General features: G+C 44.6%; 1 protein-coding gene across 1 annotated transcript in view; it reads right to left on the bottom strand.

Annotated features, from left to right (window-relative positions):
* dlgap2a (discs, large (Drosophila) homolog-associated protein 2a) overlaps positions 1–26904 on the bottom strand; it is a 212390-nt gene that overhangs the window by 146775 nt on the left and 38711 nt on the right. Inside the window, exon 2 of the mRNA XM_085996433.1 lies at positions 14402–14607. Within this exon, the coding sequence (XP_085852559.1) occupies positions 14402–14607 (206 nt within the window). The remainder of the gene's footprint in view (positions 1–14401; positions 14608–26904) is intronic.

The raw sequence follows: 26904 nt of genomic DNA, 5'->3' as shown, positions 1-26904 counted from the left end.
GAAAGTGGGTCACAGAGAGAGTGGGGTCACAGAGAGAGTGGGGTCACAGAGAAAGTGGGGTCAGAGAGAGAGTGGGGTCACAGAGAGAGTGGGGTCACAGAGAGAGTGGGGTCACAGAGAGAGTGGGGTCACAGAGAAAGTGGGGTCACAGAGAGAGTGGGGTCACACAGAGAGTGGGGTCACAGAGAGAGTGGGGTCACAGAGAGAGTGGGGTCAGAGAAAGTGGGGTCACAGAGAGAGTGGGGTCACAGAGAGAGTGGGGTCACAGAGAGAACATAAGAACATAAGAAATAGGAGCAGGAGTAGGCCAATCGGCCCCTCGAGCCTGCTCCGCCATTCAATAAGATCATGGCTGATCTGATCCTAACCACCAATCCACTATCACAGAACCATCTCCTGAATCTAACAGAATTAGACACACGAACTAGGAGCAGGGTCAGGCTACACGGCCCCTGGGCCCGCTCCGCTACCCACAGGGCCATGACCGATCCGAACCTAGACTCATGTCCAAATTCCTGCCCGCTCCCCGTAACCCTTAATTCCCTTTACTTCTAGGAAACTGTCTATTTCTGTTTGAAATTTATGTAATGATGTAGCTTCTACAGCTTTTTGGGGCAGCATATTCCATGGACCTACCACCCTCTGAGTGAAGTAGTTCCTCCTCATCTCAGTTTTGAAAGAGCAGCCCCTTATTCTAAGACTATGCCCCCTAGTTCTAGTTTCACCCATCATCGGGAACATCCTCCCCGCATCCACCCGATCCAACCCCTTCACAATCTTAAATGTTTCAATAAGATCGCCTCTCATTCTTCTGAACTCCAATGAGTAGAGTCCCAATCTACTCAACCTCTCCTCATATGTCCATCCCCTCATCCCCGGGATTAACCGAGTGAACCTTCTTTGTACTGACTCGAGAGCAAGTATGCCTTTTTTAAGAATGGACACCAAAACTGTATGCAGTATTCCAGGTGCGGTCTCACCAATACCTTGTACAACTGAAGCAATACCTCCCTATTTTTATATTCTATCCCCCTAGCAATAAAAGCCAACATTCCATTGGCCTTCTTAATCACTTGCTGCACCTGCATACTAACCTTTTGAGTTTCGTGCACTAGGACCCCCAGATCCCTTTGTACTTCAGTACTTTCCAGTTTCTTGCCATTAAGATAGTAACTTGCTCTACGATTTTTCCTGCCAAAGTGCATAACCTCACACTTTCCAGTATTGTATTCCATCTGCCAAATCTCTGCCCACTTACTTAGCCTGTTTATGTCCCCTTGCAGGATTTTTATGTCCTCCTCACTCACTACTTTCCCCCCCATCTTAGTATCATCTGCAAACTTTGATATGTTACACTCGGTCCCCTCCTGCAAACCGTTAATAGAGATTGTAAAGAGTTGGGGACCCAGCACTGACCCCTGCGGAACACCACTAGTTACTGATTGCCAGTCTGAGAATGAACCATTTATCCCAACTCTCTGCCTTCTGTTAGATAGACAATCCTCTATCCATGCCAGAATATTACCCCCAATCCTGTGATTTTTTATCTTAAGCAATAATCTTTTGTGTGGCACCTTGTCAAATGCCTTTTGGAAGTCAAAATACACTATGTCCACTGGTTCCCCTTTATCCACCCTATATGTTACTTCCTCAAAGAACTCCAGCAAATTTGTCAAACATGACTTCCCCTTCATAAAACCATGCTGACTTTGTCCTATTAAATTATGATTATCCAAATGTCTTGTTACTGTCTCCTTAATAATGGACTCCAAAATTTTACCTACCACAGATGTTAGGCTAACCGGTCTATAGTTTCCAGCCTTCTGCCTACTGCCCTTTTTAAATAAGGGTGTTACATTAGCAGTTTTCCAGTCTGCCGGGACCTTTGCCGAGTCCAGGGAGTTTTGGAAAATTATTACCAATGCATCCACAATCCCTACCACCACTTCCCTCAAGACCCTAGGATGTAAGCCATCCGGTCCAGGTGATTTATCCGCCTTGAGTCCCATTATTTTACCGAGTACCACTTCCTTAGTGATTTTGATCGTGTTTAGCACCCCCCCCCCGCTATAGCCCCCTGTTTGTCCAGTGTTGGGATATTCTTAGTGTCCTCTACTGTAAAGACTGATACAAAATATTCATTCAGTGTTTTTGCCATCTCCATATTTCCCACCATTAATTTCCCGGTCTCATTCTCTAAGGGACCAACATTTACTTTAGCCACCCTTTTTCTTTTTATATAACTATAAAAACTCTTACTATCTGTTTTTATATTTTTTGCTAATTTACTTTCATAATCTATCTTCCCTTTCTTAATCAATCTTTTTGTTATTTTTTGCTGTCTTTTAAAGTTTTCCCAATCCTCTATCCTCCTACTAGATTTGGCTACCTTATATGCCCTTGTTTTTAGTCGAATACTATCCTTAATTTCTTTACTTAGCCACGGATGGCTGTCTTTTCTTTTACACCCTTTTCTTCTCAGTGGAATATATATTTTTTGGAAGTTGTAAAATAACTCCTTAAATGTACACCACTGATCATGTATCGTCTTACCCTTTAATCTATTTTCCTAATCCACTCTACTCAATTCCACTCTCATACCTTCATAGTCTCCTTTATTCAAGCTTAGCACGCTTGTTTGAGATCCAACCTTCTCACCCTCTAATTGAATATGGAATTCAACCATGTTATGGTCACTCATTCCAAGGGGATCCTTTACTAGGACATTTTTAATTAATCCTGTCTCGTTACACAGGACCAGATCTAAGGTTGCTTGCCCCCTGGTCGGTTCAGTTACATACTGCTCAAGAAACCCATCCCTAATGCACTCAATTAACTCATCCTCAAGGCAGCCCTGCCCAATTTGATTTGTCCAATTAATATGATAGTTAAAATCCCCCATAATTATAGATGTTCCCTTATTACAAGCCTCAACTATTTCCTGATTGATACTCCGTCCAACAGAGTTGCAACTGTTCGGAGGCCTATAGACTACGCCCACTAGTGTTTTTTTCCCCTTATTATTCCTTATCTCCACCCGAACTGTTTCATTATCCTGATCTTTTGACCCAATATAATTTCTCTGTATTACAGTGATTCCTTCCTTTATTAACATAGCCACCCCACCTCCCTTTCCTTCCTGCCTGTCCTTCCTGATCCTTAAATAACCTGGTATGTTTAATTCCCAGGCATTGTCACCCTGCAGCCATGTTTCTGTAATGGCCACAAGATCATACCCATATGTAGTTATTTGTGCCATTAACTCGTCTATTTTGTTACGAATGCTACGTGCATTCAGATAGAGAACTTTCAAATATGTTTTGTGACACTTAGTTCCTGCTTTTGCCCTTTTTATTACTTTACCTTTTACTCCATACCTTCTGCCCCTTCCTGACACGCTCTGGTTTTTACTTTCCCCACTGCTACCTAAGTCTATGACCTTCTCTGTTGTCATTTTTATTATTTGCTCTCTAGGAACCTCCCCCCCACTAGTTATTTTAAAGCCCTCTCTACCGCCCTAGTTATATGATCCGCCAGGACTCTAGTCCCAGCACTGGCCAAGTGAAGCCCGTCCCAACGGAACAGCTCCCTCCTGCCCCAGTACTGGTGCCAGTGTTCCAGGAAGCAAAACCCATTTCTCCCACACCAGTCTTTGAGCCACGCATTTAGCTCTCTAATTTTACTTGTCCTAGCCAAATTCGCTCGTGGCTCAGGTAACCCTTGAGGTTCTGTTTTTTAATTTGATCCCTAGCTGCTCATACTCCTTTAACAGAACCGGCTTCCTAGTCCTATCTACGTCGTTTGTACCAACATGGACCACGACAACTGGATCCACCCCCTCCCACTGCAAGTTTCTTTTCAGCCCAGAGGAGATGTCCTTAACCCTGGCACCGGGTAGGCAACACAGCCTTCGGGACTCTCGCTCTCGGCTGCAGAGAACTCTATCTATCCCCCTAATAATACTATCCCCTACCACTACAACAGTTCTATTTACTCCCCCCTCTTGAATGGCCCCCCGTTCCACGGTGCTGTGGCCAGGTTGCTCATCCTCCCTGCAGTCCCTGCTCCTGTCCCCACAGGGAGTAAGAACCTCAAACCTGTTGGTCAAGAGCAAGGGCTGTGGCTCCTCCAGCTCTACCTCCTGGATCCCCGTACCTGCCTCACTCATAGTCACACCGTCCTGTCCCTGACCATGGGCTACATCTGAATTGCTTAACTTCATAGGTGTGACCACCTCCTGATACACAGAGTCCAGGTACTTCTCCCCCTCCCTGATGTGTCGCAGTGTCTGAAGCTCAGACTGCAGCTCATCAACACGGAGCTGGAGTTCCTGTAGCAACAGACACTTGTCACAGACGTAATCATCGTGAGCCTCAATGGGGTTCACCGGCTCCCACATCTCGCAACAGTAGCACATCACCTGCTCCATTCTATGTAATTAATTAAATTTTTTATTGTTAGTTATGGACACCCTCTGCCCGATTTTAGATGCTAGCATCCCCTTTAATTAATTGGATTTAAATTAAATCAATCCCTCTAGTTACAGCAGTTAAATGGTTTACCAACAGTCACTCTGCACCAGAAAGGCCTTATTAACTACAACCCACAGAGTTAAAGTTTGAAAAGAGCACCTAACACCCCACTTACCCTAACTCACACTTACCCAAACTCACAGCACTCTCTGCTGACCTCGCACTCAGTGCTTGCTCACACTAGCAATGGTCTTTTTATACTGTTTGTTTGTTTGCAGCCAAATGAGTCACCCCTGCTGATTGGTTAGAAAACTGGTTTTCACTGCCTGCTGTGCCAATTTACTCCTACTGCAGTGTAACCTTGTTTTACTCTTCTTAAACCAACAGAATCCCAAATACTTAATTTTTCCCTTTTACTTAAACTGCTTAAGTAATCTTATCAAAAATGATTTAAAGAGAAATAACAATTAAAGAACTCTCACATTTACCCAAACTCACAGCACTCTCTGCTGACCTCGCACTCAGTGCTTGCTCGCACTAGCAATGGTCTTTTTATACTGTTTGTGGGGTCAGAGAGTGGGGTGACAGAGAAAGTGGGGTCAGAGAGAAAGTGGGGTCACAGAGAAAGTGGGGTCACAGAGAAAGTGGGGTCACAGAGAGAGTGGGGTCACAGAGAGAGGGAGAGAGCTTTTTACATCCAGATTCCCAAATTCATATTCTTTTAATTTTTTTGCCTGCAGCTAGGTAGCTTCAGGTGTGACCTGACAGTAATAGCTGAGAGGACAGTTCAAGTTTAATTCAATTTGAATTGGACAAACTCAGAAAAATAATAGTGGACTAATGAGATTCAGAAATAACTTCAAAACATGCCTGGCTAATTGGATCTCAATCTGATAAGCACCGATACTCCTTTTAAATTGTAAGTAAATTAAGCAAATTATTTTAACACTGAAGTTACAATGCAAATCTAACTGTAATCTTTTGTCAAGAAATTCTGTAAATCAAATTAAAGTAATTGGGTTGAAGTGGGGCAGTGCAACATTGGTAACAAATGAGTTAGTACATTTGTACTGCATTCTCTTGTCTGCTAATTTCACAAAGGCATGATTCCAGTTCTGCTATATCGCATAGCCCGATTACAACGCAATAGGGTAGAAATTGGTATGCGTTACACCCATGTTTCAGGCGGACATCTAAAACAGGCATGAGGCCCCTCAAATATGTAAATTAGGAGCCCTTTGAAGGACCCCATTCAGAAATTAGTCAAAGATGGACCATTCAGAATTCCCTGCAGCCGCCAATGAAAGGTAGGTGAATTTTTTTTCTTAACAAAAAAGATCCTGTGTAGTCAGGAGAAGCAGGAGTGCTCCCCCTCCCCTCAATAGCCCATTCCAATCTCCCCCCTCCTGGTACTTAGCTTTTGCCAGTGAGGCAGGAGGCCCAACATCGATCTTTTCGCTCGGATGAGCTGCCTGTGGAGACGTGACCAAGTATGCTATTGAGGCCCGAGGACCAATTTACATCGATCCTCGGGCCTCTCCGTTCAGGTCCTCAGATCAAAATCTAGGCCAAAGTGGCCTACACGCTCCACATAAGAGACAGTTAGATAAAATTAAAGCTCATGGGCTTGAAGGCAAATTAATGACCTGGTTAGCAGATTGGTTAGGCGGTAGAAGACAGAGAGTAGGCATAATGGGTATGTACTAAAATTGGAAGGAATTGACTAGTGATGTCCCACAAGGATCTGTTCTGGGGCCTCAACTATTCACTATATTTAGATAACACAATAGAGAGCCATCTATCCAAGTTCGCCGATGACACAAAGATTGGTGGCATAGTAAGAAGTAGTGTAGACGGGAGTATAAAATTACAAAGAGACATTGGCCCGGGTTTTGCGGTGGTAATGTTGGCAAAACTGTCAGTGTTCGCCGTCATTACCCCTCTGAAACTGACCGTAACTTCAGGATTCAGCGCATGCACAAATAAACACAGAAATCTTGAATAAAATTGCAAAATTAAGCAGGTGCAGAGACAGGGGGGAGGGGGGTTAGGAGGGGAGGAAGAAATAGAAAGAATATCCTGTACTTTTGTAAGCTGTCTCTGCACCTGCTTAATATGTTACATCTCCAGCTTTTTCCAGTTCTGATGAAGGGTCCCAGACCTGAAACATTAACTCTGTTTCTCTCTTCATGGATGCTGCCTGGCCTGCTGAGTATTTCCAGCATTTTCTGTTGTTATTACAGAAATCTTGAAGTTGCGGTCAGTTATTTTCTGCTCTGCCACAGGCTGCCCTGTGGAACTCTCCATAGCTGGCAATCAGTGAAATCACTTGAACTGACGAAAACGTCCCCTTTTCCGCTCTAATATTGCTGTTAAACACACCATAAAATGTTAAGTTTTGTTGAAAGAGGTGTAACTGGGGTTTTAATGGCATATTGACTGCAGAACATTGGCCCTGAAAAACAATGTTTTTGCTGAGAAATGTCAAATTTCTCCATTATGATAAAAGTTACTAGATTTTTAAAATAATAAAATATTTTTAAAATGTTTTTTTTAAAGTTTTTTAATGATATTTCAGCTTCTACCTTAACCCCATGTGTACGTCCCAATCTTTATTTTGCTCTCTGTAAAGTTTTTTTTTTAAATGAATGACAAAAGCTGTGTTTTATTTCCTGGTTTGCAGTCTGTGAGAATTCTTAAATGTGATTGTCTGCTTAGAGAGCTTGATGACATCACTGCTGCTGCACGCTGGAGATCTCCTTCTGACAGCGCTACAATCAAATTAAGGTCGAGAAAGCTAAAGTTTTCATCACAGAGCCCGTGAGATCTTTGTGAGCAGCGATGATCGACGTCGCTTTGCCGCTGACCGCAAATTCCAGGCCAATGATAAATTAAGTGAGCGGACAAAACTGTGGAAGATGGATTTCAACTGAGGTAAATGTGAGATCATCCATTTTGGACCAAAAAAGGATAAATCTGATTATTTTTTAAATGGTGAAAAGCTAGGAACAGTGGTGGTCCAAAGAGATTTAGGGATCCATGTAGACAGATCACTAAAATGTAGCAGTCAGGTCAAAATAATCAAAAAGCCTAATGGAATGTTAGCCTTTATAACTAGAGTGCTAGAATATAAAGGGAAGGACATTTTGCTATAGCTATACAAAACACTGGTTAGACTACATCTGGAGTATTGTGTACAGTTCTGGGCACCACACCTTAGAAAGGATATATTGGCCTTGGAAGGAGCGCAGTACAGATTCACCAGAATGTTACCAGAACTCCAAGGGTTAGATTATGGCAAGAGGTTACATGGAATATAGAGGATTCAGGGATGATTTGATTGAGATTTTTAGGAATTTGAAAGGAATTGATAGGATAGATAGAGAGAAACGTTTTCCGCTGGTGGGGGAGTCAAGGACAAGGGGACATAACCTTAAAATCAGAGCCAGGCCATTCAGGAGAGAATTAAGAAACACCTCTTCATGCAAAGGGCGGTAAAAGTGTGGAAGTCTCTCCCACAAGAAGCAGTAGATGCTAGCTCAATTAATGGCCCGTAATTTCCGATAGGAGGCTTTCTGCGTGCGGAGGCCTCCTATCGGAAAAAAATCTACGAACTTACCCGAGGGCCCCCGAGGTCCGGACACTTCTGATCCTGAGCCTCTCCACAGTCGAAATGTGCAGGGCCCACGTAGCCCAGAGGCGCATGTGGTTCGCAAGCGTCCCTGGGATCACGTGGGCCAAGCCAGCCAATAGGAGAAGGAAATCTCCCTTCATACTTTTGACAGATAGACCTGTCAAATATATGAATGGAGATCACCCCAAAAAGACACTAAAACATTAAATAAATTTTAAAAAACCATCATGTTTTTAAAATGAGTTAAAATTACAATAAATTAAATATTTTAAACAAAAATTTAATTTTTTGAAAAAAATAATTAAAGTTTTTTACGGGGCTAAAAATAAACTTACCTTTTTAAATGTATTTTAAAATTATAAATGAGTGGAAATTTTTTTTTCTTTTCTTTTACTTTTTCAACTCTTACGCTGGTAAAAGCAGGCCTTACGCTGGGCATAAGATTTCTAAATGTTTTCTGCGGGCGGAGGTTCTGCAGAAAGCGGAACTCTCCCCCCCGCAGAGGCCCTTCTCCAGGGCAGGCGTCCGACAGATCGGAAATGCCGGTTTTCAGCGTATGCGCTTCGCATGCCCGAAACCGGCATTTCCGATGTCCCTATGGGTGTGTACACAGCCCGTACACACCCGTAGGCATCGGAAAATACGGGCCAAAAATTTTAAATCTGGGATGGATAGGTTTTTGCTAGACATGGGTATTAAGGGATGTGGAGCTAAAGCTGGGAGGATGGAGTTAGGATACAGATCACCCATGATCTCGTTGAACAGCGGAACAGGCTTGAGGGGCTGAATGGCCTACTCCTGTTGCTATGTTCCGCTCCTCCAAAGGGGACTGTGACACTCAAAGGGCAAATCTGAGTGGTGCTGCAGTACCATTTCTGGACCAAAGGAGGTCGCAATCACCACTCGATGGGTTCTGCATCTGCTGGCAGAGGTCTACCTGTACCACTGCTTCAGCAACACTTCTATCAAATAAAAAAACATTTGGGAGACAAAAGCTATTTAAAAATTCTCCACAATAGAATTGTCTCGTACAATAGAAGAACCCACGCCACGTGCACCATAAGTGGTCAAAGGTATATGAATGATTTACATTTTTAAACCACAATTATGGGCTGGTAACTTTGCAGAACAATGGCGGGGGGGGAAATTTGTGTTTGCAGGGAAGTTGCCGGTGCAGTTAACAGCCGCTGGAAATGGCCGCAATGCTAACCGAGTGAAATTGGTCTGGATGGGGGGCATGGAGATTGGTGTTGCAGCGCTCACCTTCCATGCAATGCCGTCCTGGTGGTGTTGCTGGAGGGATCTGCGACGAAGTTCCTGTCCAGGTCCAGTGTTGCAGCTTCCCACAGCTGCTGTGCGCGAAGCTGTGGAGCTCGCAGAGAAATGTGGGCAATGAAGAGGTCTGAGAATTAAAGGGGCCATGCACACTGAAGCAATACAAAATAAAATGCAGTGAATCAATACATTTTTCAGCCCATTCTGCCTTTTAGGAAATATTCAATATTTAAAAGAAGTTCCAAATGTGAATATTCAGCAGTTAAAGCTGAATTACCTTCCTAACCTCAACAAATGGGAAAACTGCCTCAGCACTAACACACATGGCTCAGCAAGCCAGGGAAGGGGCACCGAGGGTCTCACACGCAGCACTCCAGCTTTGTGCAGGGGGTCAACACTGCAAGAGCGGCCCTCTACCCACAGGGGTCAGGAGGCCCTCCAGAAAGAACGATGTGGGAGTACATCATTAAGGCCGTCACTGCCAGCAGTGTCGCCCCACCACCTGGCTCCAGTGCCCAAAGAAGCTTCATGACCTCAGACCACTGGTCAAAGTCAGTGAATGCATCTTCAAAAGCCGTCTCCTACCAACTGCACCACTAGCCTCACACACTGCTCAATCCACGACCCCCACCCCCAATCACTCACCTACCAACAATCTGCACCAATCACGAGGCACATCTTCCATTCCTAGCCTCACCTCACCCCCTTGGAGGAGACAGTGAGCCCTTGGCCAGCGGCAGGGCTGAAAGGATAAAAGATGCTGGTATCCTCATATGTTATCTTCCTTCTGGCATGCACCTCTTGCATTTCCGCCCTCCCCTCACCACAACTCCACCCTTGTGCCTTCCTCATTTCACACACCAAAGAAATGCAGCCTGCCTAGCCAGTGGCTGACCAAGAAGACGGAGAGGAGAGTGAAGAAGAAGAAAAAGAAGACTGATTTGACACTCTCAGCCACCAGTTTCTCAAGGTCCACCAGCAAGGGGGGGCACAGCTACTTTGGGCCTTGGGTTTCATAATAATGGAGTCCACTGGTGATGAGTAGTAGAAAGTTCAGTCACTACTTTATCACAGTGGCCTTCAGGTAAGTGGGGCCGGGGGTTGGGTCCGAGATCGGGACCGAGGATCGGAATGGCAGGGAAAGCGGGACGGGGAGCTGGTGTATGAGAATCGGGGGTCAGGGACCATGAGAAACATAGAAACATAGAAGATAGGAGCAGGAGTAGGCCATTCGGCCCCTCGAGCCTGCTCCGCCATTTAATGAGATCATGGCTGATCATCCAAATTCAGTACCCTGTCCCTGCTTTCTCCCCATATCCCTTGATCCCTTTAGCCTTAAGAAATATATCTAACTCCTTCTTGAATATATTTAATGAATTGGCCTCAAATGAGGTTGGGGATTGTGGGGGGGGGGGGGGCAGGGGAATGTGGGGCAGGGAGAGGAAGCGGGGGAGATTGGGTGTCAAGGCGGGAGATCGGGTTCGGAAGCGGGGGTGATGTGGGGGGAGCCGGGGGCAATTGTTTAATGTGGGCTCGGGAGGGGCACTCCTACTCTTCCTGGCTTCACATTCAGGTAAGTTATTTACCTTTTTGGTTGGGCCTAGCAGGTGATCCCTAGGACTAGTTTCCTTGAGTACAGCTGACACTGGCACGAGCTGCCTCAGGGCAAACCAATTTTGGACAGGGAACCTCAAACAGGCCTTAGGCCCTTTATTTTCACATGCAAAGGGACTAACGCCTGCTTCTGGCATGGGTAAAGGACGCATCTTTTTTGTCTTCATCCAATACGATGATCGGCGTATTTCCGGTCAGGAATGTGCGCACTCCCTGCCTTAGTAGTCTGTGTAACACCCTAGTAACGGGTGCTTCGCAGACCAATTTCTAGGCCAACAAGTCATGGCCGGCAGTAAATTGTACCACTTTTACGGCTGACCATAACTAACTCCCAACGTTGTTGTACATGAATTATCTGGTGAGCCTGTTGTCTGGAGGTGTTAATCATCTCTCGGTTCTAACCGTGGCATATCCTTTCTGTGCCAAACAAATAAATGGACGATATTGTATCTTCCGATGGCTGATAAGCAGCCCTGCGCAAACAAAGTGCACTGCCTCTTGTAGACATAAAGAGAAAAATCACGAATGCTGGACATCGTCAGGTGCACTCACAGTCAAGGTTTAAAGTCAGCGTTTGGCAGCATGCTAAATGTGTGTTGTGTAAATTGTGCGTCTCAAGGCTCACGGTGACTGCGAAATGAAGTGGAGTGAGACATCGCCGGTGTCAGGTCGCGTTCTACCTCTGGATTTCGGCTGCATTTACACAATAACTGCAGCCTCAGTCTAAAGGCACCCTAAAATAAAACCAGGGAGAGTTAGAAATGCACAGCAGGTCAACTTTGATAAAGGATCCCACCCAAAACCTCAACTTACGTTTCTCCTTTCAGACGCTGATGGCCATTGCCACCATTTTCTGTTTCTATACTCTAGTTAGTGCTTTTAGATGAAAATGCATAAACGCGCACGGAGTACTTATCGCAGATTTTTACGTTCCATCATTAAGATAACCACCACCTTTTCTCTGACTAATTATATGCCACGTTGAGCTCACTGAAGTATTAAATAAAGACAACTCAAAAAATTCAATCACTGCTTCTCCTAGCAGTTCAGATTTGCAGCAATGGAACATTAGTAGGATCATGTTTCCTGTGCTCATTGTCCCATAGAAACATAGAAGATAGGAGCAGGAGTAGGCCATTCGGCCCCTCGAGCCTGCTCTGCCATTCAATGAAATCATGGATGATCATCCAATTTCAGTACCCGGTCCCTGCTTTCTCCCCATACCCCTGGATCCCTTTAGCCTTAAGAAATATGTCCAACGCCTTCTTGAATATATTTAATGAATTGGCTTCTACTGCCTTCTGTGGTAGAGAATTCCACAGGTTCACCACTCTCTGGGTGAAGAAATTCCTCCCCAATGTGAGATAGAAATACCAGCAACTTTCACAACCGGTATCGCGCTCAAATTGGTCATTCGGCAATATCGTTGTAAATGGATCTACTTCAGTGCACGGTCTGCTACTGCTTTCACTCAATTTAACTCGCCCAATCTCAGCAACACTTAAGGAAAATAGGAGTCATGTACTGGATTTAAAAAGAAACACATTTTCTACATTATTTTTTTGTTGTCTCTATTTTCCATCATCTTCTTCCAGCCACTGCATACTACATCCTGTGTATCATACATCAAGCACCACACACCCTGCACCATATGCCACCCACCCCATATACAATGTTACATGGACCATGTGCCACACACCCTGGTAAAAATCATTTGATAGTTCCGAGTGCCTTCATCAAAAATCTAATGCCCAACTCCACTATTACAAAGGAACATAGGAATATAGGATCAGGAGTTGGCCCTTCAGCCCCTGTTCCGCCATTCAATTACATCATGGCTGATGTGTATCTTAATTCCATTTACATGCATTCGCTCCATATCCCTTTGATACCCTTGCCGAACAAAAATCTATCAATCTCAGTGTTGAAATTTTCAATTGACCCCCAGCCTCAACAGCTTTTTGGGGGTGAGAGTTCCAAGTTCCTACTACCCTCTGTGTGAAGAAGTGCTTCCTGACATCACCCCTGAATGGCCTGGCTCTAATTTTAAGGTTATGCCCCCTTGTTCTGAACTCCGTCACTAGACAAAATAGTTTCTCTCTATCCACCCTATCAACTCCTTTAATCATCTCAAACACCTCCATTAGATCACCCCGTAATCTTCTTCATTCAAAGGAATCAAGCCCAGTCAGATTAAATTCAACAAAGGGAAGTGTGAGGTGCTTCATTTTGGTAGGAAGAATGAGGAGAGACCAGACACACTAAATGGTTACATTTTAAAGAGAGTGCGAGAACAGAGAGACCTGGGGGTTGTTTGTGTACAAATCTTTGAAGGTGGCAGGACAGGTTAACAAAACAGTTAATAAAGCATATGGGATCCTGGGCTATATAAATAGAGGCATAGAGTATAAAAGCCAGGACGTTCGGCTCCAGCTGGAGCATTGTGTCCAATTCTGGGCACCACACTTTAGGAAGGAAGTGAAGGCTTTGGAGAGGGTACAGAAGAGATTTACTAGAATGGTTCCAGGGATGAGGGAATACAGTTACGTGGATAGACTGGAGAAGCTGGGGTGGTTCTCCTTGGTGCAGAGAAAGCTAAGAGGAGATTTGATAGAGGTGTTTAAAATCATGAAGGATTTAGGTAGAGTAAATAAAGAGAAACTGTTTCCAATGGCTGAAGGGTTCATAATGAGAGGGCACAGATTGAAGGTGACTGGCTAAAGAACCAGAAAACTTTTTTATGCAACAAGTGGTGAGGATTTGGAATGCACTGCCTGATAGGGCGGTGGATACAGATTCAATAGTAGCCTTCAAAAGGGAATTGTATAAATACTTGAAGGAGAAAAAATTGCAGGGATATGGGGAAAGAGCGGGGGAGTGGGACTAACTGGATTGCTCTTCGAAAGAGCTGGCGCAGGCTCGATGGGCCGAATGGCCTCCTTCTGTGCTGTACTATTCTATGATTCAGTCTATGCAACCTGTCCTCATAATTTATCCCCTTTAGCCCTGGTATCTTTCTGGTGAATCTACGGTGCATCCCCTCCATGGGCAATATATCCTTCCCAAGCTGCACTGCCTAGAACTGAACACAGTACTCCACTATTGACAATCATATATAAAAGGGTGTTTCCAACTGGTCTTGGGACTCAGATGGTATTCATATATTATTCAGATTTTGCACGTGCAATTTATAATATCATCTGAAGCTCGAAGTTTTCTTTCCTTACAGCACACTCCTGGTTCTGAGTTGTTACATATATTACACATAACATACTTCAGATGTTTAACCTAATGAGAAGCATAAGGTGCAATAACCACCCTCCCAACCCGCCCCAACACCCAACACACACCCATCCAACGCTGCGCTTCCTAGCGGAAAAAGACCGAAAATGAAAGGAATGCTTACTTCTGATTATCTACTTTCTGACCAGCAGCTTTCATTAGGGTTTCATGGAGACTAGCAGCTTTCGGTGAACCTTTTGGGCTAGTGTCAGATTCACCGCTTTCTTCATCTCCCATCGCCTTAATATAGCTGCCACTTCTCATCCGTCGGCAAGGAATCTCCTCATCTTTGCCTCCCAGTGGATATCCTCCCCATTCATCCTGGGGGACCTGAAATATTTAAAATACAATATATAACGATCGTTAATAATCTTTGTACCTTCACTCGGATACAGGGTAACGCAGTGTAGTTCAAGAGTTCTTGTCCTCAGGGACATCTTGCTTATTGCCAACAGAGCAGCTTGTCGCACACTATGGGCCTTATTCTGAGACTGTGACCCCCTGGCAGAAAGCAAGGAATCTTATTTTTGTTTCAAAACATGTACAGAATATCTCCCCTACTCTATCACTAGATACACTTTATTCCTTTTTAACTGTAACGCTTCTGTGTTGTTCTTTTTTTAACCAAGAACAGCTGCATGGCACCTTGTGTCGACTGGACTCTGCTGTGGATGCAGTTCCAGTGAATGTAGCAGAAACCTGTCTGGAAACTTTGCTGAGAGAGAGATTGATCTGGGTCGAAATTTGTCAGAAACTAAGGAGGATAAGCCAGCCGAACATATTCATTCTGGCCGCAAGTTTGAACCTGACCTTTCTGGGGCTCACTAATTAAACTCACCTTCACATTCTCACTCCAACCTTTCTACTTTTGGCCTCCAACACTGCTGCAACCAAGCTCAACACAAACTTTGTAAACTATTGTTAAAGGAAGCTATCAGTATTGACTGATGGAGTTAGTGAAAGGCTGCCCCTATTATTTCCTAAATCAAAGCTAGAATAGTTACATTCTGCAGACTACTGTAATCTGTTTTAATAAACTACTTTTAATAAACCTTTTCCATAATTTATAGCCTAAGCCAAGGGATAGAAAGCTAATTTTACCTCTTCTGACAGATCAGAGGATTTGTGCCCTGTCCAGTATGTTTAACCCTAGGCAACAATACATTACCAGATATTGGCCATACTGATCACAATCCAGCTCGTAGAGAGTGAGGTCTCATTTATGAGAGTGGTCTTTGACTTAGAACAAACAAAATATATCTAGGTAAAGCCTAAAAATGTAAGTAACATTATTTTTAAATGACAAGCTTTTAAGGCATTGATTGCAGCCATCAGCATTAATGAATGGGCTGCTGTAAATTGGCAGTGTTAAACACTTTAGCAGAACTTGGTACAAACATTTTTTTTTTGGAAGCACATTGATTACTCACTAACGGTGCTGATGGCTTGAGTATCAAACTGAAAACCTGAAAAAGTAATATAACTAAATGTTCAAAAACTGTGAAGGACTATCTAATATGACCTACAAACTCCATTAAAGTTGAAGAATGGATCTACAGGAAACTTTGGTTTATCCGGAGATTGTATGCCCGGAATACTCGATCTAACGGCAAAAATCAGGAGCCGTTTTCTGTAAGTTTTTTTAGATCTCGTTCTTTTTTTTCCCAGTCAGCCACTGCAAGGTCTGTAGCTATAGCAACAGCTTCAGCTAGAGACGCTTGCAACTGCAGACGACTCTTTAGAAGCTGTTGCTAAGCAACAGTGTTTGTTGTCAGATACGGAGATGAAAACCTCTGTATGCTTCAACATTAACTTTGTATGTCCGGCAGTTTTGATAGATCGGCAACACGCCGGTCCCATCGGTGCCGGATATCACAAAGTTTCCTGTATTTGACATTGGGAAATGCATCATGAGGAGCAGGGAACTCAATGCTTTAGCTGGGAGAAAATGAACCACAGGGCCTTATGCTTTCTCGGACACAGTAGTAGCGCATGTCATGCAGCATTCCCTCAGCCCATTACTGATGTCTTGACATAATTTGACATAATAGTGTCAGCCATGGCTCAGTGGGTAGCAGTCTTGCCTCTGAGTCAGTAGGTTGTGGGTTCAAGTCCCACTCCAGAGACTTGAGCACAAAAATCTAGGCTGACACTCTAGTGCAGTGCTGAGGGAGTGCTGCACTGTCGGAGGTGCTGTCTTTCGGATGAGACATTAAACTGAGGTCTCGTCTGCCCTCTCAGGTGGCTGTAAAAGATCCCATGGCACTATTCTAAGAAGAGCAGGGGAGATCTCCCCGGTGTCCTGGTCAATATTTGTCCCTCAACCAACATTACTAAAACAGATTATCTGGTCATTATCACATTGCTGTTTGTGGGAGCTTGCTGTGTAAATTGGCTGCCGCGTTTCCTACATTGCAACAGTGACTACACTTCATTGGCTGTAAAGCGCTTTGGGACGTCCTGAAGTCATGAAAGGCATTATATAAATGTAAGTCTTTCTTCTTTTTTACAATTTTTGATGTACGCCAAATCACACAGTTTCCATAGAACTGATCAAGCTAGGCTTTGTAGAAGGATGGATGATGTTGAGTAATGAAGAATGATCCAATGTCGACCACTTTACTTCTCAATTTATTCTCAGGCTTGAGTCAGCTTTCAGCATTTAGCTTTAGCCAACAATGATTCCCATGAGGTAAGTAAACTTGCTTAGGAAAAACAGATTTAAAGCATAATGGCATATATTATCTTCTGGATTTCACCAGCTAGAAGCTAATAACTACTTTAATGATAGCTTGAACAATCTTCCTTTCATTATAGCCAATAAATGCAGCTGTTAGACTTGTATCCATTACTTATCAAGCCATGGTGAAACAGTAAAAAGCAGAGAATGGAGGAAGTTCATAACAAGTCTGAAAAAGAGAAAAGGTACTTTAACATTTTGGAGATGGACCCTACATCTACACCTGAAAAGTTAACCTGAATGACCTCTTAACAGATGCTGATGGATCTGCTGGGTGTTTCTAGAATTTCTGTTCGTATTTCGGAATTACAACATTTGCAGTTTGTAGTTTTTAATCACAAACATGCCTCTTACTATCATATTTTTGAATGACTTTATAGTTTTGCTCCTGGAATCAAGAGTGCTGCTTTGTTAGTTGGAGGCTTGTAGTTATGCATTTACAAGAATTGGTTTAATGATTTTCTGTTTAGCCATTACATATGGGTTCAACTTGCCTAAAACGTGCAACAATTATCCACCTATTATACATGCCCGCACACCTCCTTCATTTCCATATGAAAACAGGAGGGCGTCGTTAGACATGAAAATTCATTTATTCATTTGGTGCTGTGTATACTTAGACCATTTTGCCAATACCATTTCAATGGATCTCCATATATAGACCTCATTGCTATAGGCTTGAGCCAACTTTCAGCATTTACCTTTAGCTATAACGGAAGGAAGATTGTTCAAGCTATCATTAAAGTAGTAATTAGCTTCTAGCTGGTGAAATCCAGAAGATAATATATGCCATTGTGCTTTAAAATCCATTTTTCCTAAGCAAGTTTACTTACCTCACAAGATTTATTGTTAGCTGAAGGCATGTGTCAGTCGTGGAGATTCATCAATTTATTTGTCAGCGTGAGTGTAGCTCTCCACGATGCCATCTACTATTGCCTCCATTTGTCCCGATCTGTATATTGAGATTACAACAGAAAAAGCTGGAAAAACTCAGCAGGCCAGGCAACATCCGCAGAGAGAGAAATAGAGTCAACGTTTCAGGTCGAAACCCTTCGTCAGGACTGAAAAAACACAGGAAATGAAACAGATTAAAAGGCCAGTTTGGGGGCTGGGAAATGGGGATGAGAGAACAAAAGAGAAGTGAAGAGACATTAAGAGGTATTCAAAACGAGACGAGATGGTGATAGGGCTAGTAAAGAGACAAAAGACGGCTCTAGATTAGGTGTGAAATGCGCTGGCAGAATGAGAGACAGCTGCCATGTGGGAGAGAGAAAAAAGGGGGAAGGGCACAAAACAAAGGTGTGGGTAAAAAATATATATAAAAATGTAATGGGGCCGAGGTTATGATCTGAAATTGTTGAACTCGATATTGAGTCCGGAAGGCTGTAAAGTGCCTAATTGGAAGATGTATATTGAGATTATTACATTTGGCAGCAAAGATCCAATCACTGCTCTCCCCGGGACACTTCACAGCTGACTGTACAAAGCCTTTCGCATTTTTAACCAATCAGCAGGTGGTTAAGGTGATTATGAACCATGAAAACAACATTATTACAGGGGTACCATGGTTGGTTGGCTAGTTACCTGCCATTCCACTATCGAATTTGAGTTTTGCAGATTCAACAGCAGAAACAATCACTACCAGCCACCATGTTGATTGGAGAGCATTTAAACCCAGAAAGGAAAAGCAACGAAACTTTTGCTAAAACTGTAAGAAATATCCATTACTCTCAATGTAAGTTATTGCTAAAAGATAGCTGGGCTTCTTTTGACTGTAGGCTATGAATATCTACATATTATCTCAAGGGAAAAGAAGCTGTCATTTCCCTGGCAGAGGAAGATGCTAAAAAGCATATATTATTATTCTATGTGACTAAACAAAGGCTTATTCAGGCATGAACTAAAAGTACAAAGCCAGCAATTCAGTTAAGAGCAGCCAATTGAACTCAAAGTTCGACTGTGCACTTACTCCTCAACCCTGATATGCATTAGAATGAGTGACTCAGCACTCAAAAGGATTGTTACTGGACTGGTGATAACTTCGAAGAAATGCCCCGAAACTTTCGACAAGAACACCATAGGGAACGACAAACTGCAGTACTTAAAAAAACTTTTGACTGATAATAACAGTGACAACATGATTCTGCTCAGGCATTGCAATCACTATCAGCCTTGAGGTGCTAATTACCAATCAAGGCAAGGCAGCTCAGGGCTGGTGATGATAGCTATTATCAGTCAAAATAATCTTGTCGCTATAGCAACAAACTATATCTTATTTTTACCTCTTATATTGCTAAAGTTAAAGTAAGTTTCAGATTTGAACTTAATAAAGACCTTTCCAAATACTTTCCAAATCTGTTATTCTTATAATATTTAGTGTGGTTCTGAGTGCAACTACAACTTTTACCAGATCATTGTTTAAAATGGAATAAGCAGGCTGTCAGGTCCCTTCTATTTTTAGGTATCTGCTTCAATCATCCACTTTACAAATATTTCTGAAGGCTTTGATTACTCGATTAATCCATTATTCACTATAGCATAATGGCTTTTGAGTAAGTCAAAACCGCAACAAATAGTAATCAAAATATTTTTGCTAAATATTGATTATTATAAATGATCCATTACTACACCCATTGCAGAACGCTTCTGTTTCATCTTTTGTGATAAGCAGTGCTGCACAATCCACATACACTCACACCGACCGTACTGAACATTTCCGCATTCTTTCAGTCATGACTGACAAGTTTGGGTTCTTCAAAGAATATAATTGGGAAAGGCAGTTTATTGATGTGCTTTCCCTTCAATGCTCTCATTCTAAACTGTATAATATTGATCATAGTTGCTTTGCCCATTCATATTAAAGTTAACTATACTACAGGGGTGATTCCATGATCCCATACTCCCAGTGAGCAGCTGTGTTCGCAGGGAGCATAGGCTGCAGAATCTGGCCTACAGTGTTCTAGTCTTAGCTCTTCCCACGTTCCATAAAAACATATGAAATAAGAGCAGGAGTAGGCCATACGGCCCCTCGAGCCTGCTCCACCATTCAATAAGATCATGGCCGATCATCGACCTCAACTCCACTTTCCCGCCAGATCTCCATATCCCTTGATTCTCCTAGAGTTCAAAAATCTATCTATCTCAGCCTTGAATATACTCAAAGACTCAGCATTCATTGCCCTCTGGGGCATAGAATTGCAAAGATTCTCAACCCCCTGAGTGAAGAAATTCCTTTTCATCTCGGTCTTAAATGGCCTACCCCTTACCCTGAGACTATGCCCCCTAGTTCTAGACACTCCAGCCAGGGCAACAACCTCTCAGCATCTACCCTGTCAATCCCCTTCAGAATCTTGTATCTTTCAATGAGATCACCTCTAATTCTTCTAAACTCCAGAGAGTATAGGCCCATTTTACATAATCATGGGACAGCCCTCTTATCCCAGGAATCAATCTAGTGAACCTTTGTTGCACCGCCTCCAAGGCAAGTATATCCTTCCTTAGATAAGGAGACCAAAACTGTACACAGTACTCCAGGTGTGGTCTCACCAAGGCCCTGTACAATTGTAGCAAGACTTCCTTACTCTTATACTACAACCCACTTGCAATAAAGGCCAACATGCCATTTGCCTTCCTTATTGCTTGCTGTACCTGCATGCTAGCTTTCTGTGTTTCTTGCACGAGGACACCCAAATCTCACTGAACACCAACATTTGAAAGTTTCTCACCATTAAAAAAATATTCTGTTTTTCTATTCTTCCTACCAAAGTGAATAACCTCACATTTCTCTACATTATACTCCATCTGCCACCTTACTGCCCACTCACTTAGTCTATCTATATCCCTTTATAGACTCTATGGGCTGGATTTTCATTGAGGAGGCGGGACTACAACTTTCGGGGTTGTAGTCCCGCCTCCATCGAGTTCTAGCCAACCCACGCGATTTTGACTTGATTGACCTTGTTGAGCCCGCCCAGCAGGCTCAGCAGGCCAATTAAGGGCCACCTGGCAACAGGTGATGTCACAGATTGATATTTCATCTGTCAAGACCTTTTGACAGATGAAATATCAGCGTTTGACAGCTGTTTGAAGCTGTAAAACACTGACAATCTGTACTCCAGGTTAATTCCTTCCTCTTGGGATTATTTAGAGATCTCCCTGGAACAGAAAGCTGAATGCTGCAATTTTTGACAGATCGCGCCCATTCTGCTTTCTGTGCCGGTGAGATGAGGGACTCCCGAGACCTGACGGAAGGAAGGCTGTAAAGGTAAGTACATGTAAGTAAAACTTCTTTAAACACTTTACACACACCAAACACACTTACCTCTGCACTCTTGCACCCATCACTCACCTGAACACCGGACATCTCGACCCCTCCAAGCCCTTCATCCCGACGGCCCGCCTCGTTAACTTGGCGTGGTTTGGAACCATCGGGAATCCCACATTTCACCAATGAAAATAGGGATTAGGCTAAAAACTGCCTGTTAGCTACCTGTTAACAGGCAGTTAATTGGCACTAATCCCCTTCCCGCCTCGGGGAGGCGGGTCCCAGTGCGGGGCGGGTACCCGCCTCCTTTGAAACTGGTATGGAGGCGGGTTGGGGGCGGGATGGGTTTGTGCCGCCCGATTTCAGGATTTTAACCCCCCGCACGCCTCCAATCCCCTCTCCACAGCCCACTGAAAATCCTGCCCCTTGTGTTCTCCTCACAGCTTACTGTCCCACCGAGCTTTGTATTATCAGCAAACATGGCCCTTCATCTAGGTCATTAATATAGATTGTAAATAGTTGAGGTCCCAACACTGATCTTTGCGGTACCCCACTAGTTACAGCCTGCCAACCTGAAAAAGATCCGTTTATCCCTACTCTCTGTTTTTGGTCCGTTAACCAATCCTCTATCTTCTATCCATGCTACTATATCACCCCCTGCATTCCTGGAGCACAGGACCATGGAATCACCCTGTACAAACTTTCAGAGAAATCCCCCAGTTAAAGGCTCAACCCTTTTGTGTATGACCTTATGTTACCTCATTGCGAACATGACTGCTTTAGTGTGCTTTTACCTTCAGAAGTAAGTTCCTTGTTTTGCCAATTTGCTCCCTCTTTTCCTGATTCGTGCTGGGGTATGGTCCCATGCTCATGGGCAGCCTTCCAGTCTCTTGCCTAAGTGACTATCATTCATTGGTGAGTTTGGACAGAGAGCATTCACGGGCACTTCAAGTGGAGGACAGGCCAGCCAGACCCAATCTCGTCCTCACCTGATGTGCACACGTCTACCCACACAACCATACACTGGCACTCACACACGTGCACACTCGCACTCACACATATGTACTCTCGCACAAACACACACTTAGGGGGTGATTTTATCAATGGGGGCGCGATGGAGGTGGGACTGCTGCTTGTCGGGTTTTAGTCCCGCCTCCATCGACGTCTGGCCAACCCACGCTATTTTCCCTTGATTGATCTTGTTAAGCCCGCCCAGTGGGCTTAGCAGGCCAATTAAGGGAAAGCCGGTGACAGAGGACGTCAGTGTATGACATTTCATCTGTGAAAAATCTTTGACAGATGTATTGTCATCGGTTGACAGCTTTGAGAAGCTGTCAAACACTGACAATCTCTGTTCTTTGGTGAGTCCTTGTTCTCAAGACTCACCAAGCCTCTTTCCTAAGCAGAAATCAGATGGCTGTTGATTCGGAGAATGCAGCAGCCATTCTGTCATCTCTGCCGTGGAGATGAGGCAGCTCCGCAACCTAAAGGGATGAAGCCTGGAGGAAGAAGCAAAGATAAGTAATCTTATTAAAACACTTTAGACTCACCTCACACACTTACCTCTCCACACTTGCACTCATCACTCACCTGCACACCGGACATTTCGGCCCCTCCGACCTCCGCAGATCCACGACTCGCCTCGCTGACCCTGGCGCAGTTCGGAGCCGTCGGGAAGCCCACACTTTAGCGCTCAAAATAGGGATTAGCCAAAAAATTGCCTGTTAACTACCTGTTAACAGACAGTTCATTGGCACTAATCGCCAGCCCGCCTCGATGAGATGGGACCCGGTGCGGGTTGGGTACCCGCCTCCTGGGAAGATGGCACGGAGGCGGGATGGGTACCCACTCCCAGATTCTGCCATTTTCCCAGCAGTCCCGCCTCCATACTCACCTCCCCAGGGCTGGCAAAATTGCCCCCTTACTTTCCAGAAAAAGTCATTGGATAGCAACCGGGAGCAGAAACCCTAGCTGCATTTGTCATTCCTCAGTCTGGGATGCTGAGGATTAATGTCCCAAAAGGCTACTGGCACCCATGAAACTGTAGCCCCCATAAGAGTCAATATTGTCAGAGCTTGACAGAGAGAACTGGGAAAAAGAATGACATTTGACATCAAATCATTCAAATACAACCACAAAAATCAATAATGGTAAATATTACTATATTTGTTCAATAGCAAGTCATGGTTGGGAAAGCAGCGCCACAAACAATGACAGCTGAATAAAGCCATTCCAAACATTAGTCTATGTTATGTGAAGAACTTTTAATAAACCATTGATTTATTAGCAATTTGTATTATGCTCAGAAGAACCATATCAGATTTCAGTTTAGTGTAATGTTGGTTAATTAAGAACTGTGTCAATTTTTTTAATATATCTGTTCTATACTGATATAACTGAAATTTCTGTGATATTTTCTGCAGATTTATTGCAGTTCCCCACGTGAAGGCGGTTAAGATACTTAGGGCCCCCAATTTCCTCTGGTCCTACTCTTCTGCCAAAAGTGTGGCAGGGTGGGACTTCTGGCCACCCATCAGTTGTGACCCTGACCCCCGCCCTTTTCCTAGGAGTCAGGGTCATTTGCAACAATTAGGGTAGGTGCCCACCTCAGGTTGGGGGAAGGAAATCACTACAGTGCTCCCCCACCACCTGAGTACCTTAGCAACAGTGGAAGCTAGGGACACACAGGCATCCCTTGTGCTCATTGATGCTAGGGCACAAAAGATGAAAAATACATTGCCACACTATTCTCTTCTGAGTATAATACACATGACCGTATTTGGATAGACACATTGTTGTGAAAGGGATATACTTATAAATAGTCTAAGGGGGCTGAATTGGGCTCTTTAGCAGCCATTTATTAGGTGCTATGTGGCAACCTAATGCTCGAAAATGGGGTCCAAGATGCTCATCCACACTTCTGATGGATGTGCACAGGACGTAATCTTGGTAAAGGAGTTGCACCTAACGACAGCCGGAAGCATGCAGATTATAACATCAATCAGTATATAATGCTGATTTTACACCAACGAATCCATGTTTGAACTCCACACTCCACCCTGTCTTAACCTCGCATGGCTGAATTTTTTATTTATTCGTTCACGGGATGTGGGCATCGCTGGCAAGGCCGGCATTTATCGCTCATCCCTAATTGCCCTTGAGAAGGTGGTGGTGAGCTGCCTTATAAAACTGAGTGACTGGCTAGGCCATGTCAGAGGACAGTTAAGAGTCAACCACATTGCTGTGGGTCTGGAGTCACATATAGGCCATACCAGAGAAGAACGGCAGATTTCCTTCCCTAAAGGACATTAATGAACCAGGTAGGTTTTAACGACAATCCGGTAGTTTCATGGTCACCATTACTGATACAAGGGTCGCGATTTTCCCAATGGAGGAGGGTTGGTGGCGGGTTTCGGTTTGGGTGGGTTCCAATCCCGCCTCCACTATGAGGTGGGAAAAATTTGCGATTTTCCCCTAATTGGCCAGTTGATTTCAGAGGTGTGGGTTCCCCAGGGCCAATTAGTCTTTTGGGACTGAAACTCGCCTCTGCTGACCTCAGTTATCCAGCTTCATTTAAGGGCTGCTTGCTTCCTTGGCTCATTCCACTGGTTTTTGGTCGATGGTGCATCGCCTCCAAACTTTTATCTCCTTGAACAATGGCTAGCTCCAAGGCAAGGGCCTCCCTGAGGTTCTCGGATGAGGTGCTGGGCATGCTGGTTGAGGGGGCGAGAGCTAGCAGGGAGGTGCTCTTCCCCTCATCTGGGAGGAAGAGGCCTTCCAAAGAAACCAAGGCTGTGTGGGTCCAGCTGGCAAGGGATATAACCTCCAGATCTGTGTGCAGATTGGGTGTTTGTTCCTGTTTATTGATGAAATGCCATTCCTGTGTGAATGTATTAAAATTAAGTGATGGCAAACTGTTGGCGTGATGGCATCTGTTATTTCGGCTTCGGCAGCTCCACATTGCGGGCTCCGTGGCACTTGCATGGTCAGGTTGGTGGTCAGGGTGAAAGGAGGCCACAGAGTCATATCCTTTGTCTATCATGTGTTAAGAAGGAGCCAAGCACATGTGTCACAATGGGCAACCTATGCAAATCTGGCCAGGGTTAGTGCATCCCTTGCATCACGGGCAGCCATGTGCTCACGTGCTGCCGCTGCTGCTGGTCGATAGGCCGCCGCTCGATCCTCCTCCTCCTCCTCCTCATCTGAAGAGGCTATGAACTGAGCCACTTACTCATCAGGAAGCTGCAAGCCACGGCGCTGTGCGATGTTGTACAGAGCACAGCAGACCATGACCATTCTGGAGACCCTGGCTGCTGAATACTGTAGGGCTCCACCTGATCTGTCAAGGCATCGGAATCGCATCTTCAGCAAGCCAATGGTTTGCTCGATGATGGACCTGGTCGAAACATGGCTGGCGTTGTAGCGCTCCTCAGCCTCATTAGCAGGCCTCCTGATCGGCGTCATTAGCCACTTCTTCAGGGGTAGCCCTAGTCACTAAAGAGCCATCCGTTAAGTTGGTTTGGTGGATTGAAGAGCGGAGGAACACTAGAGTTCCACAGGATGAAAGAGTCATGGCAACTACCACAGAACTTGCCGCAAACATGCAAAATATCCTTCTTGTGGTTACGCACCAGCTGTACGTTGAGGGAGTGGAAGCCCTTGCGAATGACAAAGATAGCTGGGTTTTGATGGGGTGCCCTAAGGGCCACATGTGTGCAGTCTATGTCGCCCTGCACCATTGGCAAGCCTGCCATATTTGCAAAGCCAACTGAACGCGCGGTTACACTTGCTTGATCCCTTGAGAAGTGGATGTAATTGTGCGCCTTTGTGAAAAGGGCATCGGTAACCTGCGTGATGCAACTGTGGGCGGCCGACTGGGAGATGCCACTGATGTCTGCTGATGGTCCCTGGAAGGAGCCTGAGGTAAAAAAGTTGAGCGCAGTGGTGACTTTGAAAGCCACTGGTAAGGGGTGTCCACCTGCTCCTCTGGGCTCCAGGTGTTGGTGCAGCAGTGCGTAGATGTCTCTGACAACCTGTCAGGTAAGTCTCAGCCTCCTTTGGCACTGCTGCTCAGTCATGTTGAGGTAGCTCATCCGCTGTAAACCCTGCGGTGATGTGCTTCCATGCCTTCTGCCCTGTGCAGCATCAAGTGGGTGAGCAGGAGGTTGGTGCTCCTGCTGCTGTTGCTGCTGAGCTGCCTGGTTCTGCTGCTGCCGTGGCTGCTCCTCATCTGAATCTGAGGTCAATGGTGAAAGGAAATAAATGGTTCCCATGCTGCTGGCAGATACCTCCATTGGGGAAGCGCTCAGTCCAAGCGGGAAGAGGGTCTTCCAAGGAGGTCCCACAGTTGAGAGTTAGAAGCTGCAGCACCTCCGACTTCGGTAGGCCTGCTGAAAGTGCTGAAAGACCTGTGGAACAAAAGTTCTGCCACCTGCAACTGCTCCCTGATGAAAGCTACGTTTTAATGGTGGAGCTGCAGCTGTGAGGAGGCCACCCACTTGACAACCCGTCAGGATTAGCTGGCGTGGTTTCGGAGGATTGTGCAACACGCACAAAATGTGGCAAAATAACAAAGGCCTGTCAAAATAGGATGCTAGAGACCCTTAACGACTATTTAAGTGTC

Source organism: Somniosus microcephalus, chromosome 9 (assembly GCF_052327205.1).
Source record: "Somniosus microcephalus isolate GS21.2 chromosome 9, FLI_Smic_1.0, whole genome shotgun sequence".
Taxonomy (NCBI): domain Eukaryota; kingdom Metazoa; phylum Chordata; class Chondrichthyes; order Squaliformes; family Somniosidae; genus Somniosus; species Somniosus microcephalus.
The sequence above is the reverse complement of the archived record's forward strand: the minus strand, read 5'-3'. Positions and strand labels throughout refer to the sequence as shown.